The 13,610-nt window shown below is 44.0% G+C and overlaps 2 protein-coding genes across 4 annotated transcripts in view; both read right to left on the bottom strand.

Annotated features, from left to right (window-relative positions):
* Positions 1 to 13,610, bottom strand: part of LTV1 (LTV1 ribosome biogenesis factor) — a 350,847-nt gene that overhangs the window by 108,856 nt on the left and 228,381 nt on the right. The gene's annotated exons all lie outside the window — the stretch shown is intronic.
* Positions 1 to 13,610, bottom strand: part of PHACTR2 (phosphatase and actin regulator 2) — a 134,400-nt gene that overhangs the window by 97,895 nt on the left and 22,895 nt on the right. The window contains exon 1 of one of the 3 annotated variants that reach the window (XM_068677219.1): positions 8,636 to 8,982. The exons of the other annotated variants lie outside the window; for them this stretch is intronic. Coding sequence (XP_068533320.1) covers positions 8,636 to 8,648 — 13 coding nt within the window. The 5' untranslated portion in view covers positions 8,649 to 8,982. Of the gene's footprint in view, positions 1 to 8,635; positions 8,983 to 13,610 lie in introns of those variants that run through there. 3 annotated transcript variants of the gene reach the window in all.

Consider the following 13,610-nt stretch of genomic DNA (forward strand, 5'->3'; position numbering starts at 1 on the left):
AAGGCAAAGCAAAGGAAGCCAAGATCATGCACAAGAGGCAGAAATGTCACAAAACCATGGTTCAGTGCTGGTCGCAGGAAGGATGCTAACTTCTGCCTTCACCTGGTGTTCGCCTGGAGGCGGTCCTCTGAAAGTACTGCTCAAGCCTGTCTACATCCAGAAGAGGTGCACAAACTCCAACAGGTGAGAGCCATCTGCACTGATGGATAAGAAAAGCTAAATTTTCCCTCTTTTTTTTTTTAATTTTATTTATTTTTTAATTTAAACAAACAAATAAAATAAAAAAATAAAAAAACACCAGAACTGTGATTGCAAGCAGTGGTGAGGGAGGTCATTCTTTACATCAGTTGAGCTTTTCACGGCACTGAATTAGCCAGGCATTGCGTCACACAGACAACAGCATCACAACGGGTAAGAGGGCTGCAGAGAGAAGCAGCCTTTACCAACGCACGCACAGCATTGCTAATGCGGCAGCCAAACACCACTCTCAGAAAAGTGCTTTTAAACAGCAGCCGTGCGATCTGCCCCCTCAAGCCAGTGGCATGTCATTAGGTTGTTCGCACACGGTGCAGAAGAAAGAGCAATGCAGGCAGCCACCGGAGAGGGGAAGGGGTGCCACCACCCGCTCTTATCCCTCCCTGGGAGCAGGGAACATTGTAGGGTGGGAGGGTGGAAAGGACGCTGGCTATTCTTTCTCCTAAAATAACATTCTACGTGATACTGAGCAATCTGGCTGGTTTGCCAGTATTATGCCTGCCCAACTAACTTTGCAGGCAAGTTTCCTGAACAGAGTATGAAGGAGTACCCACGGCACCTACAGAACTCCAGAGGCTGCCCAGGTGACAGAAATTTAACTGAAATTCCAGAGCTCTGCATACAAGTACTTCAACTCCTGTGATGTGTGTGTTAAACATTCAATACCCAGCACTAAAACAATTACCATTAACAGAGGTTGCATTATTTTGAAACGGAGGACAATAAAATAATATTCATCACCCTCAGAGGTTCCTGACATTGCAAAGTAAATCGTTTACCTTGATGGATCCCAAAATCTTGCTCAAGACTTCACCACAGCCTCAGAGCCTCCCACTTGCAGGTAAGAAAGCATTTTTCCCACTGTCTACGCTGTCTAAACTTGCAAATGCCCTGACACAGTCCACACAGGGTGTGGAAGGAAAAAAAATAATTGCTGAGCTCTGTAGGAAAAGTAGGCAAGGTAGAGCCTGCTACTGGCTCCCATCCCACCTTTAAGCCCCAGCCCATCCTTGTTCCTAAATTCTGTGATGCTTTATGTCTCCTGAAGCCACGCATGTCTAAGTAAGCAGCCACTTCGACCTCTTGCAGGCACCCATCAAAACCTTAAGCTGCCCTGTAGGAAATGCATGCATATGCCTTCCAGAAGACATACAACACATCACAATCACTGCGCTAAGTGACACGACCTAGGGAATTTAAAAGTTACATTTGGCAACCTGCCCTTACTGTGCTCTAATTATTTCTTAATATCCCAATTTAAGGGCAGCACGTTGGCCCCAATTTTAAATTGTCTGGCATTTAGAAGTTTGTGTCGCAGAATTAAACAGTTTTCAGATTCTTTATTGAAAACTGCTGATTGTGTATTGCCTGACAAAGCAAAATGTCTCCATTAGAATAATGATTTATTGTAAATATGGTAGTATTAAGGCTGACTATTCTGGGCATTAAAAATGCATGGAAAAAATCCATTGAAAAAAGTGTTATGTGAGCTGTCACAATTTGTCAGTTTAATGTCTTTGTCATTTGCATCTCTTCTTAAAATGCCAAGAGCAATTAAACCTTATCCCAGCACTAGAAGTTGCCAAATTTCATTTGAAATTAAAACAGAATAATGCGTCATGTTAGTTATTTTAATAATATTAAACAACAAAAACAGAAACAGAAAAAAAAGATAAAAGGCGAAATAACTACCGCAGTTACAATCAAAGAAGTGAAAATACACGCACTATTTTTGTGATATATGCATGCACAAGAGCTCTGTAGGCTTCCTGCACTAACAGCCCTTTTCCTTTGGCAGTAAGGCCCCAGCTCAGCAAAGCAAAGCATCGCTGGACCGTGCTCTAAATGCCAACGAGCAGCTTCTAGCAGCACGCGTTTTCTGCTGGTTGGAGATAGCCATATTGTGGCTCCTCTCCCCACATGGCTTCCACGCGAGCCTCCGTAACCAAAAACCCCTCACTTTTCGTAGTGCCTCAAGCCCCAGGGAGAAAGACAGAAGGGACTCGTGAGTCAGCAGGAGCTGCAGCGAGGATGAATCTGTCCCAACGTTGTCTCCTGTGGCAATACCAGCTGCTGTCACATTTGCCTTGGAATTTGTGGAATTTTGATGGAATTGTGCTCTGCTAGCACAGGTCAAGCAAGAGACCAGAGGCTTATTTCTGGAGGTGTCCCCCACTGCACCTGCGTCCCTGTAGAATGTAAAGACCCTGGGATGGTCTTTGTGATTATGAAATATCCTGGTACTACTCAGAAAATTATTTTAAAGGATTTTAGCATTTAATAAGTTATTTTTTGATAATTGTTACAGAAACATTGATGCTGAGCAAACTAAAAATAACTAAACATTTGCTCTGGCCAGCTCAATTTCTTCTGGACCCTTTTGTTTATTTGAAAACTAGATATGACCAGGGACCTTATCCCACCCCAAAATCCATTGTTTGAGCCATGCATTCCCAGAATCTCAGATACCCCATTGCCAACAGGCCAGGGTCGAGTTCATCTGGCCCCTTCTGCCAGCAGAAGGGGATGAGAGCAGCTGGGCTGCTTTGCTCAGGACTGGCACGTGCCTGCTGGGGGAAGGCTGTGAGGCAGCCTTATAGTCCTAAGCTACTTATTTTTTTTTTCCAATTTTACTTCAGGAGGAAGTTTTATCAATGTTTTATAAAAAAAATGTAAAAAATGGTTAAACACTGGGAAGGGAGGCTTTTTGATAGCATTCCAGCCAGTCTGCTTTTAGCGCCCAAAGCAATACCCCTGCAAGGCACTCCATAATTAAGCATTGAATTTCCTACAAGATTCACAGCTAGAGACAATGAACGATGATTAAACGGCACTAAGCTAGATCCTAATTATCAGCCACCTGCTTTTTGGTCACATGATGTTGCTTTCCCCTTTGTGGATAACTTCAAGCCCCTCAATTTGGGGTCTTCCAAGGCCCTGGAGCCCAGGCTGCTTTAATCCAAATGATTTGTGCCAGCGCCTCTTAACACAACCCTTCCTCCTCCTGATTGCTCCCTTGTGCTCTCAGAATGGTTGGCTCCTGCAGCAGTGGTCTGGTTGTTGCTAGAAGCATGTGAGGAAACAGTACCTGTAAAACTTGGGTTTCTATGTCCATGCACAACACTTCCTTCCTCACAACAGGTGGCAGTGATGATTCAGAGCTCAGAACAGGGGGGTCTGAGGGCATTTTGCCAAAAAACACACAGCCAGTAGATGTAAATATAAGGTACAGACTCAGTACCTGATGGGCTGGTGCTTGCTAGCTCTTTTGGTCAGGAAACAGAATCAGAATTTGTTAGAAAATGAGAACTGCATCACACAACCTCCCCAGAACAGCCAGAGTTTGTGGGGCTCCTTTATAAGAAGTGTTGTGGAGGCTGGAATTGTTGCTGGAGTATGATGAGTGTGAAGTGCAACCCCAGCATTTCTGGCCAAGAGGTTACCCAAGAACCATTCTAGGCAGAGTTGGTGGACCATCACTAGGTTAGAAGATGCACCATCATCTTAGTCCTGCACAAGTTTCTACAGATACTCAGAGGCTACATCAATGCCAACTTGAAAACAGACTGGGAGCTGCATCCTCACGGGAAAGTTTAATCCTGACAAACATTTTCCAAGAACATGACTTTATAAATGTTCTGTTCCACCTTCTGGGTAAAGGGGCATATGCCACGGATATTATTCTAAAATTACAGGAGGAAGAAAGTCAGCTTTCTAGGAGATGGTGGTGACCTGTGACACACTACAGCATCTGCCTCAACTGAGGCCATGAACGCAAATAGGAGGCAAATAAAGACACACGGTGTCATGTAAAAGAGCTGATGGTTGCTTTGTATTTTATTGTCCAGGTGAAAACCATTTTGTGATCTATAGCAAAAAGCATATGAACCCAGTAGAAGTCAACATGACTTCACTGATAACCATGCTTTGCAAAGATACTGAGGGAACTTTTACGTAAGCGTGGGGTGGAGAGAAAGGAGATGCTGATGTGCTTTCCAAAAACATCTTCACACCAATGGAGAAAAAAAAAAAGGAGGGGTGGGGGGAGAACAAGAACACATACACAAGTCACTTGGGCAAGGTACTACCCAAGGTCAAAACAGAAGCTGCCAGCAGGACAAGGCTGATTTTGCTGCTGGAGTTTGGAGCTGTCATTGCTCTAAGAGCTGGCAAACCCAGTTACACTGCCAGTGTCTGCGCAGCAGGTGGTTTTGTTTCAGGTTTCCAAATTGATAAGGACGGAAAGGGACAATTCAGCCAAGCCTAAGCCATGGATGGCCAAAGGATTTCAGAGCCCTTTGTGGGCACCAAGTGAACCTTACAGAACACGGTGAGGCTGCTGGGTAGGCTGGCTCTGCACGCAGACAAGCTGTGCCACACCAGACTTTGAACATGGAGAGTTCAACAGAAAACCAGGAACATAATCTGAATCCCAAATCTCAGCTTCCTCTTCCAACCACTTGTTTTTCCTTAACATTTAATAACAACTATTGTTTTTCCTTAAAATTTAATAAGATGTCCACTGTTTGCCACAAGTATAGGTAAGACATTACAAGGGATCTATAACTTCAAATTCTTAACAAGCTTTCAATCCTGGCATTCCTACATCTAAAGGATGCTAAATAAGTCCTATTGACTTACTGAAAGACAAAAATGATGCATTAATTCAAAAGCAAGGGAGTTACAGCCAGCAGACAGCTTCCTGTGTCTCCTAACCTTCCTGTGACACGTGCCATCATGCAAAAGGCTCAGCTGATACTTGCTATTCACCCTGCCCCGCCACGAGTGAGTGCACTCTTGCTTCTGTGGACTAATCTAAATTTCACTGCTGGTCAGAGAAGAAGTTCAGTATGCTATTGGATCAAAGATAGGATATTCAGTATCCAAGACTGCCAGTCCCTTTAAAACAGCTTATTTACTGGGAGGCACAGTCCACAGCTCCAGCCATACAGCCGACATAATTCAGGGTAACAATTAACCACAGCTGGCTCATTACTGCTACAGTAATATTCCAAGTGCAAAGGAATCACGTAAATCCCCAAGAAGGATGAAACAAGGCCTCCTGGTTTTGTCTGAGGCTAGGATCACATTCACAACGTGGCACCTCACCGTGGTGTGGCTCACCCTGCCAAGCCCCTGCCCCCAGGCACCTCGCACCAGCATGCCTTGTGGTTATGAATTAGCACGTAAGACTTGTCCACTTGAAGGTGAGATACCAGGCAGGCAGGACAGAGTGGAGGAAGAGCTCTGGGGGAAGGGATAGTGCTGATCTCACTCCTTCTGGCAGGAAATCCCAAAAAAAGCATCACTTGGGAGCACGTCTGTTTCCGCAAGCTCCTCTCTTCCTGCTACACAAGTTTCTTGCTACTTTTATATTCTCTTTCTTTCCCATGAGTTATTTCCAGCCCTCCTTTTTTTTTTCTTTTTTTTTTTTTTTTTTTTTTGACGTGAGTGTTGTTGTATCATTACTGACTTCAGCCGTGTGCCTGGATCGAAGCAGAGGCGGGCAGCAAAGCTGCAGCCCTGGCCCCACTGGGGGAGATGGGCAGGGGGCTGCTGGTGCCTCCCCTACAGCAGCAGGCAGTCTCACAGCTGAATACCTGCGGCCAAACTGTCAGAGACAAAGGCTGCCAAAACAGGCCAAAAAATGCTGCTAGAACTGCCCTGCCATGCCATACACAGATTGATGAATATTTTATTGTTATTCCAGGAAAGGCTTTTAAAAGAGCACACGAGACAACAGTTGTGTGGAGCCGTCTCAGTGGCATGGATTAAAAATAAGCAACCCAGCATTGAAATGAAGGGACTTCTTAAATGAAAACCTTGTTTCTTGAAACCATGAAATAGCATAGACCTAATCAGCTGACTTATTAGCAACACTGATCTTTCTAAATAACAGTTTGGGCCAGAAAAATGATTTTGATGATGGCACAGAATATGACTGATGAATTACAGAGATATTTCTGCTATGTGGAGCAGGGGATGGAGTTTTGCCCAACAATTATCCATGGTCTGACTCTGAAAGTCTCTTTGGCAGCATGATGAATGTAATAACAAAGGCCTGATTCACTGACACCGATAGCTAAATTGTTATTTCTGACACTCGGCGGCTAAAACTTGCAGCTCAGCTAGGACTCTGCCATTCTGTGCTGCCAGAAATGGCATCTCTTTAGGAGGAATCCAGGCAGGTAATCCAGTCTGTATACATGGGCATGTTTACATTTCAATTGGTGAGCTACTGGAGAACAAACTGATAGGGCAGTTGGTTTTATGGCTGCAGATAGCCCGCTCCTTTCTGTTTGATCACCAACTGGTAAATGCCCAGATTTCAGCACAAGGCATCCCTGTGAAATGAAGGGGGGAATGGACCAGGCCCACAGAGGTGCCAGCTATGCACTTCCCATGCTGGCACCAAGCTCTGTGTGGTTTCAATTAGGGGTCAAGTGCCTTAAATGTCTTTCTGAAGGTATTCTGGGAACAAATCGACCTTAGCGGTGAGGCTTACTGCCACCAGTTGTTGGGTTTTCTTACCCGGTCCTTAACTATTCTTCCATTATTTTAACTAAGTTCAATTGTATATAAATTGTTTCCTCAGGAAAAAAAAATATAAAAAAAATAAAAGTATCAGTCACTGCTTCTGCATGATATTGAATAAATAGATACATAAACCTGGAGCTCTTCAGCAAACTGGCCTTATAAGAGGCTTTGCAAGTAGTTGGTAAAGTTGTGCAGAGGGCAAAGCCTTACTTACTTTAACTTCCAAATTTTGCAGACCTCAAGGAAACTGGAATCTTCCTAAGGCGGAAAAAAAAAAATGCATAGGAAAATCTGTTTCTATGGTTTTCAGATACCAGCTTCCCTCTTCACCCCCCCCTCCAAAAAAATGGCCTTTAAAATAAATGTGACTCATTCCAGAGCAGATTCTTATAGCTGGATTAAAGTGATAGCTCTGTCAAGACTTCAGTAGTATTAGTTGCTGATGCTGGAGAGTTTAAAAACCTGGAGGAATTAACTGCTTAGGGTATCTCTTGCCCAAAGGCAGTCTGTACTGGAGAACAGGGATCCTTCCCCTCTAACTGGAAAATTCTGCCTCGTCATGGAATATCAAACACACATTGTTAACATTTATTAGGTTAAGCCTTCTCAGGAGCTAGCCAAAGCACCAAGCGCAGAGTATTCCTCATCTTACTTGCTTCACAGAAATGAACATTATATGAGGACAGAGTCAGTTTTTGAGCTCACAGGTACCAGCAATGTAGTTTTCCACGATGGCAACATTTTAATTTCAGAAAGGAGATTTTTTTTGGTCTTGCATTTTATAGAGAGAAGAGCAAGAATTTGTTTTGTCATAGAAACATAGCACACCTGAGGTGGTATTGACCTGGACAGCTAAGCAGACATAGGTACGAGTTTTCCTATTATTACACGATTTAAAATATAATAATAGGAAAATAAGAAAGCTGCACTCATAGCATCATTTCTGAATTCTACCATAGATTTTCTTCTCATACATTGTAGAGGTGATCATCACTTTTAAGGTTAATACTAGACAAATCTGATGACTGGAGCAGGTTTCAAAGGTCACTGAGTCTCCTGCAAATTCTATATCCCAGTACGAACTGTCCTACTATCAGTGAATCACTGAGACACTGACACCTTCAAGTTTTACAGCAGTCAAAGCCACATGCAAAACATCCATCACAAAAAAGCACTTTTTGTAATGCTTAGGGATACGAGGTAATGCAAGAGGGAAATGCAAATAACCCATTTCATCACATATGCAATGCTGGTATTGTGTGCACCTTCTTAGAAACCATGCAGTGCATTATTTGGCATGAAAATGCATGATCTAAAGTTGGAACATCAAAGAAAACAATAAAAAGTGCAAATGTATTCAGTATTTTATGTTCTAAATATAAGAGAGAGCAAACTAGTATATAGAGGGAATAGAAGCAGTTTAAAATGATGCAGGTACAAGATATGCACTATCCACTTTTGGTCAGCTTTTTTAGTTACCTATACACACCTATTGCAGTCTGTGAAAGATATTTTCCTACTCAGCTATATACATTTCCCATTCCTTCCACATTTCCTGCATACAGCTTTTCAAACAGAACCGAAAATCTTAGGAAGGCAGATCCTACGTTACAGTTTTGATCACATTTCAAGGAAAAACAGACTTAAAACAGAAAAGCTGACTGATAAAGGGTTAAAAACTTAAGCGTGTCACATTTTACACATAGAAATTTGCTCTAATAAAGGACATTGAAATGGAAGGAGCTAAAGGCTAAAGCAACACATCTCCTGCAGCAAGTGAGAGAGGAAGAAAACGAGCCCCGTAGCTCCTCTAAGAAGGAAGATCTGTTTTTATTTCACTTACCAGCATTATCCATTTTCCCCCGTTCGGTACTGAAAAAGCAGAGTTCCCCAGAAAAGCAGCCAGTACAGTCTCCTGCTCACTGCTGAAGCTGGCTGCCCTTCTCCTGGTTATTAGACCTTGCTGGCAGTCAGAGCATACTTCATGCACTGACTGCAGTAGACATCACCAGGAAATTTATATCTCCAAGGATGACAAACAGCCATTAGCTCCATTATAGGCTGATTAAGATTGTGTGAGCCTATCAAGTAGATACTTAAATCCCCCAGGGTTTTACCTCTTCAGGGAGAAAACAAAAGAACTCCAAGCCTGTAATATTGAATATACGTTTCTGAAAAGTAAAAGCAGCACTAACGAGGATATGTTTAATGGGTAGGGAGGCAAAACTTTAAATAAAAAGGGGCTATATTACAAAGCAAAGGGCTATGATTTATCAGTGACGCAAGAGCAAAAGTTTTAAGGAAATAAAGGGGAAGGAATCTATGGCTGAGAAAGCGTTAGGTTAGATTACAGTCCGCAGCCCTTAGCTGTGGCTGTGCTTTAAATCCTACAAGTTCTGCACCTGATGTTCTCTGGGGTTCGTGAGAAACAGAAGATGTGCTTATCTGCAACTGCCTGCCAATCTATTAACTGTCTCAAGACATCCATCATCACACAGAATCACAGAATTTCTAGGTTGGAAGAGACCTCAAGATCATCATTATACTGTTCGTAGCTAAATGTAAGGAAAGGATGAAGAGAAACAACAAGGCTTTGCTTGTTTTAATGGTAAAGTAAGAGCACACTGAAGGGACTGGGATCAGTAAAATCTGAACAACATATGTTGAGGTGAACAGGTATTACTTCTAAACTTGCAACACCACACAAGTCTCTGATGCACGGAATTTTCCCCCATAGAAAAAAAAAATGAAAACCAGAATAGACTTCTAAACGTTTATTTTTCATACACTTCTAGAGTTTTCTCCTTATAAATGAAATATATATATATACATACACACACACACACGCACACATATATATATAAATAAAAAATTTCTCTCCTGGCAGCAGAGGGTGAACAGAAGCAGTATTTGGAGGCTACAGTGAATGTGGGCTCCATCCCCCTTTTGCCACTGATTTTCTGTGTAAACCTAAACTGGGCATTTTGTGCCACTGTGTTTGCCCAGTGGTGAAAGCGAGACTACTATACACTGAATTTGGTGAAGTTCACTGGTGAGACAGAATATCACAAAGTACTGACGCTATATAAATGTCACACAATGTCCTCACCATGTTTTTCTCCTTCTTTTTAATAATTCACTCAGCTACTACAGTTCTCTCTTCTGCAATGGAAATGAAATACAGATTTTTGTGTCTTTACTATATTGACATGAAACCCCTTGACCTCAGGGCATCACATGAGCAACAAAATACATCATCCATTCATCACCCCTTCACTGCCCCTTTGATCTTATTTGTCCTTTCTAAATGTTAAATGAAAAGACAGTTGCAGCCCTGATCCATTTGCACTGACAAAGCAGTGGAGAGAATCAATGGCTGAGAGCTAAAGTCATCAGCAAGAATGGAGAATATCTAGGGCAAGCTGGATATATTCTGTATTACAGAAAGGAAGCGCTTGGAGGGCTAAGGAGAGAATAAAGACTAGAAATCTGTCACACTTCATATTAAGGTTCTATTTATAAGTGGCTTATAAAGAGCTTATAAAAAAAATAGAAGCTATCATGAGCATGTTGCATTAGTGTGTGTTTCAGATAGCTGTAGCTACACTGATGCAAGAGGTTAAAAATGACCAATAAGGAGCTTGTTTGCCTGCTGGATCCTGTATCAGTTAATGACAATTGATTCATGTGACAATTGAGGTTATTGGCTTAGGCACACCTGATGAAATCTGGTTGCATGGGAGCACCTGGCTGGAGGCGGCGAGATGGCCACCTGGTAGATGAATCCGGTATCATAGCCATGTCAGGGCAGAAGGGCATGCAAGCATCTTAAATCCTAGTGAGTATGCTAATGTTTTGTGATGGTTAAAGCTAAGAGGTTTAAAAAACAGATGGTTTTTAAACCAATCTGCTGTGAGTTTCACTTGGACTATGCATCAGGCAATGGAGGAAACCAGGCCTGACCCTGCTGGCTGGGGATAAAGGTGGGCAACAGCTAGTGCCCAAGAGCCCAAGGGAAGATACAAAGCTGCACCTACTCAGAGCTCAGGTAAATGAAGAGGTCTGGGCAGTGACTATTTCTATGTAGTAGGCAGGTCCCAGTGTGTGCACCATGGCTGAACCCCACCTGCAGGGAAGATGGGCTTCATGGTGACCCTCAGGGTGCTGGACCCCCAACCACGCAGACAAGAAGACCCGTGGGAGCACGCCACGTGTCCCTTCCTGCCCACGCACACGTTTCCTTCCCAAGAAGCCCTGGAAGGTGATAATGTGTGCCCAGACCCCGTCCTGACATGCAATTCAGATATAGTCACAGCCTCAGGTCAGCTGAGGATCAGGACTGCAAGGTGCTAACGAGGGTGTGGGAAGTCTCAGTTGCAACAGCTTGATAAGCCATGAGTTTGGGTGCTTTATCGGGGCTGTGTGACAAGTAAAATGTTATTAACTCTTGAAAGATGACTAAAAATGGAAACTTAATATGATTTGTGACCTATATCTCTGCCGTTTGAACATAAAATATCTCACTAGGAACTTTCCAAAAATAGAAAATTTTACAAAACACACGGCAATTTTTTCTTGTAGGCAATTAGATTATTGAACAGGAATTAACAGATGTGTGTGATCAGATGCAATTGCTGGATCAAAGCCATATCTCCCTGACTGCACACAGGCGAAGGAAAGATACAGATACTGGGCGGAGTTGAATAGCAGGCTGTGACTGCTATTTAAAAGCCAAATATGCGTATATTGCAGGCATAAACTAAACTCTGAGGACAGAACAACCCCATCACAACCCATGGCTGCACGATACCACAATACCTCAGTCTGCTAAAGGGCAGTTTTGGGTAAGGACTGAGAGACCAGGGCTGCAGAGGCCCAAAGGTCCTGTCACGGTGTCCTGCAGCTACAAGCTAGCCCGGCCTCACCGTTCACCTCAGCCACAGGCTCTTAAGGCTTGGGCTCAATTTCTTGCCTGGCCGCAGAGTGATTTTGTGTAGGTCCCTCTAGCACCCGACCTCCCGCAGGAACGTTGTGTACCCTGCACCTGAGCTGTGTGGGGATAAACACACCAGAGGTTGTACAAGACCCAGTGGTACTGTGTTGAGAGCAGATGAGGCAGCCAGCTTGGACAATCAGTGCCACCTCCTCGAGAAGAAAGCACTGTGGAGTACATTAGGAGTGCAGTTAATGACACAGCCCCCTAACGATCCCGTTCTCCAATGTACCTGATGTGTGCAGCCCGCGGCAGTAATGACATTTCGCTCCCAGGAAAATCAATGAGGATTCACAGAGGCTCAGCAATCTGCCCAGGTAAGAAGCAAATAGAGAAAGCAGGGTAAACAGATACCTCGCCTCACGGCCATCAAAAACACTTTAGGTTGACAAACCCACAGAATCGATGAACAGCTTCAGCTGTGGTGTTTCCAATCATGACAAAGGCGCCGGAGAATACATTTAGAAAATGTAGAAGCTGGCTTGGCTGGGCACGGATCTGTCACTGCGAAGCTCTGACTCGGTAAGCTGCCATTTCGGGCAAAATGTTGCACTTCGCTTTCACTGTGCCTGTTTCTTCCCACGCAGAAAGCATCGTGCAGGTGTCTCTGGGAGAAGCTGTCCTTGTTTTTAGATGCGGTGGGTTTTTATAGTCAACGCCAACTCTCTACATACACAGCTCCATGTGATTCTTCTGGGTATCCACCAAGTCTCAGGACAACGACCTCTCAGTACAAGGGACGTGTGTCCCTCCAAAAGGTGTTTCCTCCTGCGAAGCATCCTCCTGCTCTTTGTCAGCAGTGGGGTGGTTTCATGGGGGAAAGAGGGAGGACACGCTGGAGGTAGAGGAATGGGCTCTGCTATAGCTAAATTCCAATCTTCCAGCCAGTAACTAAGATTGTCACTAACACTGAGAGAATGTGTTGTACAACACACCAAAACTCGTGATTAGGAACATCCCTTTATCCCAGTAATTAGACTCACGGTCTTCGGGCCCTAGGTATATGAGAACTATCTCCCTGCTGGGAGATAGTCCTTCTCAAGGAAGCAGTGAACCTGTGTACCTGTGTACATCTTCTGGTGTACCTGGAGCACATTTCCCAGGGCCAAGGCTAAGTGTTTGCAATATGGCCAGTCCAGCCTCAGCAACCATACCCAGTATCAGCGGGAGAAGGGTTTGCAAACACCTTTCCCCCACCTCACAGAGACAGAAGAGTTTGAGAGCAGGACTGCAGCAAGCAAAGATGCTCTTTGCCTGGGAAAAAAAACTACAGTTAAACATGGTAACAATTAAAAACATGCAGATCTAAGTGCAGAGGAAGCTTTATGTTGCTGAGAAAACAATGGGAACCTTTTGTTCCCCAGGAAGATTTTATCCTTGAACAGCCCGGCCAGATACCGAGTTGTGATTCTTGCTTCAAGCTGCAAGGGGAGAAGCAACACCATTGAAGCCAACAGATTTAAACTGATACAAAACAAGAAGAGAGTGGGATCCAGACAGCAGCGTGTGGTCTTTGTAGGTGGGGAGTTTCACAGCACAGATGGGTTTGCAGAGGGAGCAGGAAGGGGCTTGGCACAGCAGTGCATGGTGCAGGGAGAGCAGGGAAAGGCTGGGTGGAGGGAGGCACGGGGGCGGTGGGAGGGGAAGGCAGAGGCACGGGGTGAGGTTGAGAAGGAGATTTCAGCATGTCGTGAAGTGGGGTGCTCAGCAGGAGATACAGGGAAGGACAAGGAAAACACCCCTAAAGGCTCCATTCTTTAAATAAACTCTAACTTGTTCCTGAATTGCTGCTTCTAACAAACACACACCTAGAAAGAAGTGCGGC

This window comes from Anas acuta, chromosome 3 (assembly GCF_963932015.1).
Source record: "Anas acuta chromosome 3, bAnaAcu1.1, whole genome shotgun sequence".
Lineage (NCBI taxonomy): Eukaryota > Metazoa > Chordata > Aves > Anseriformes > Anatidae > Anas > Anas acuta.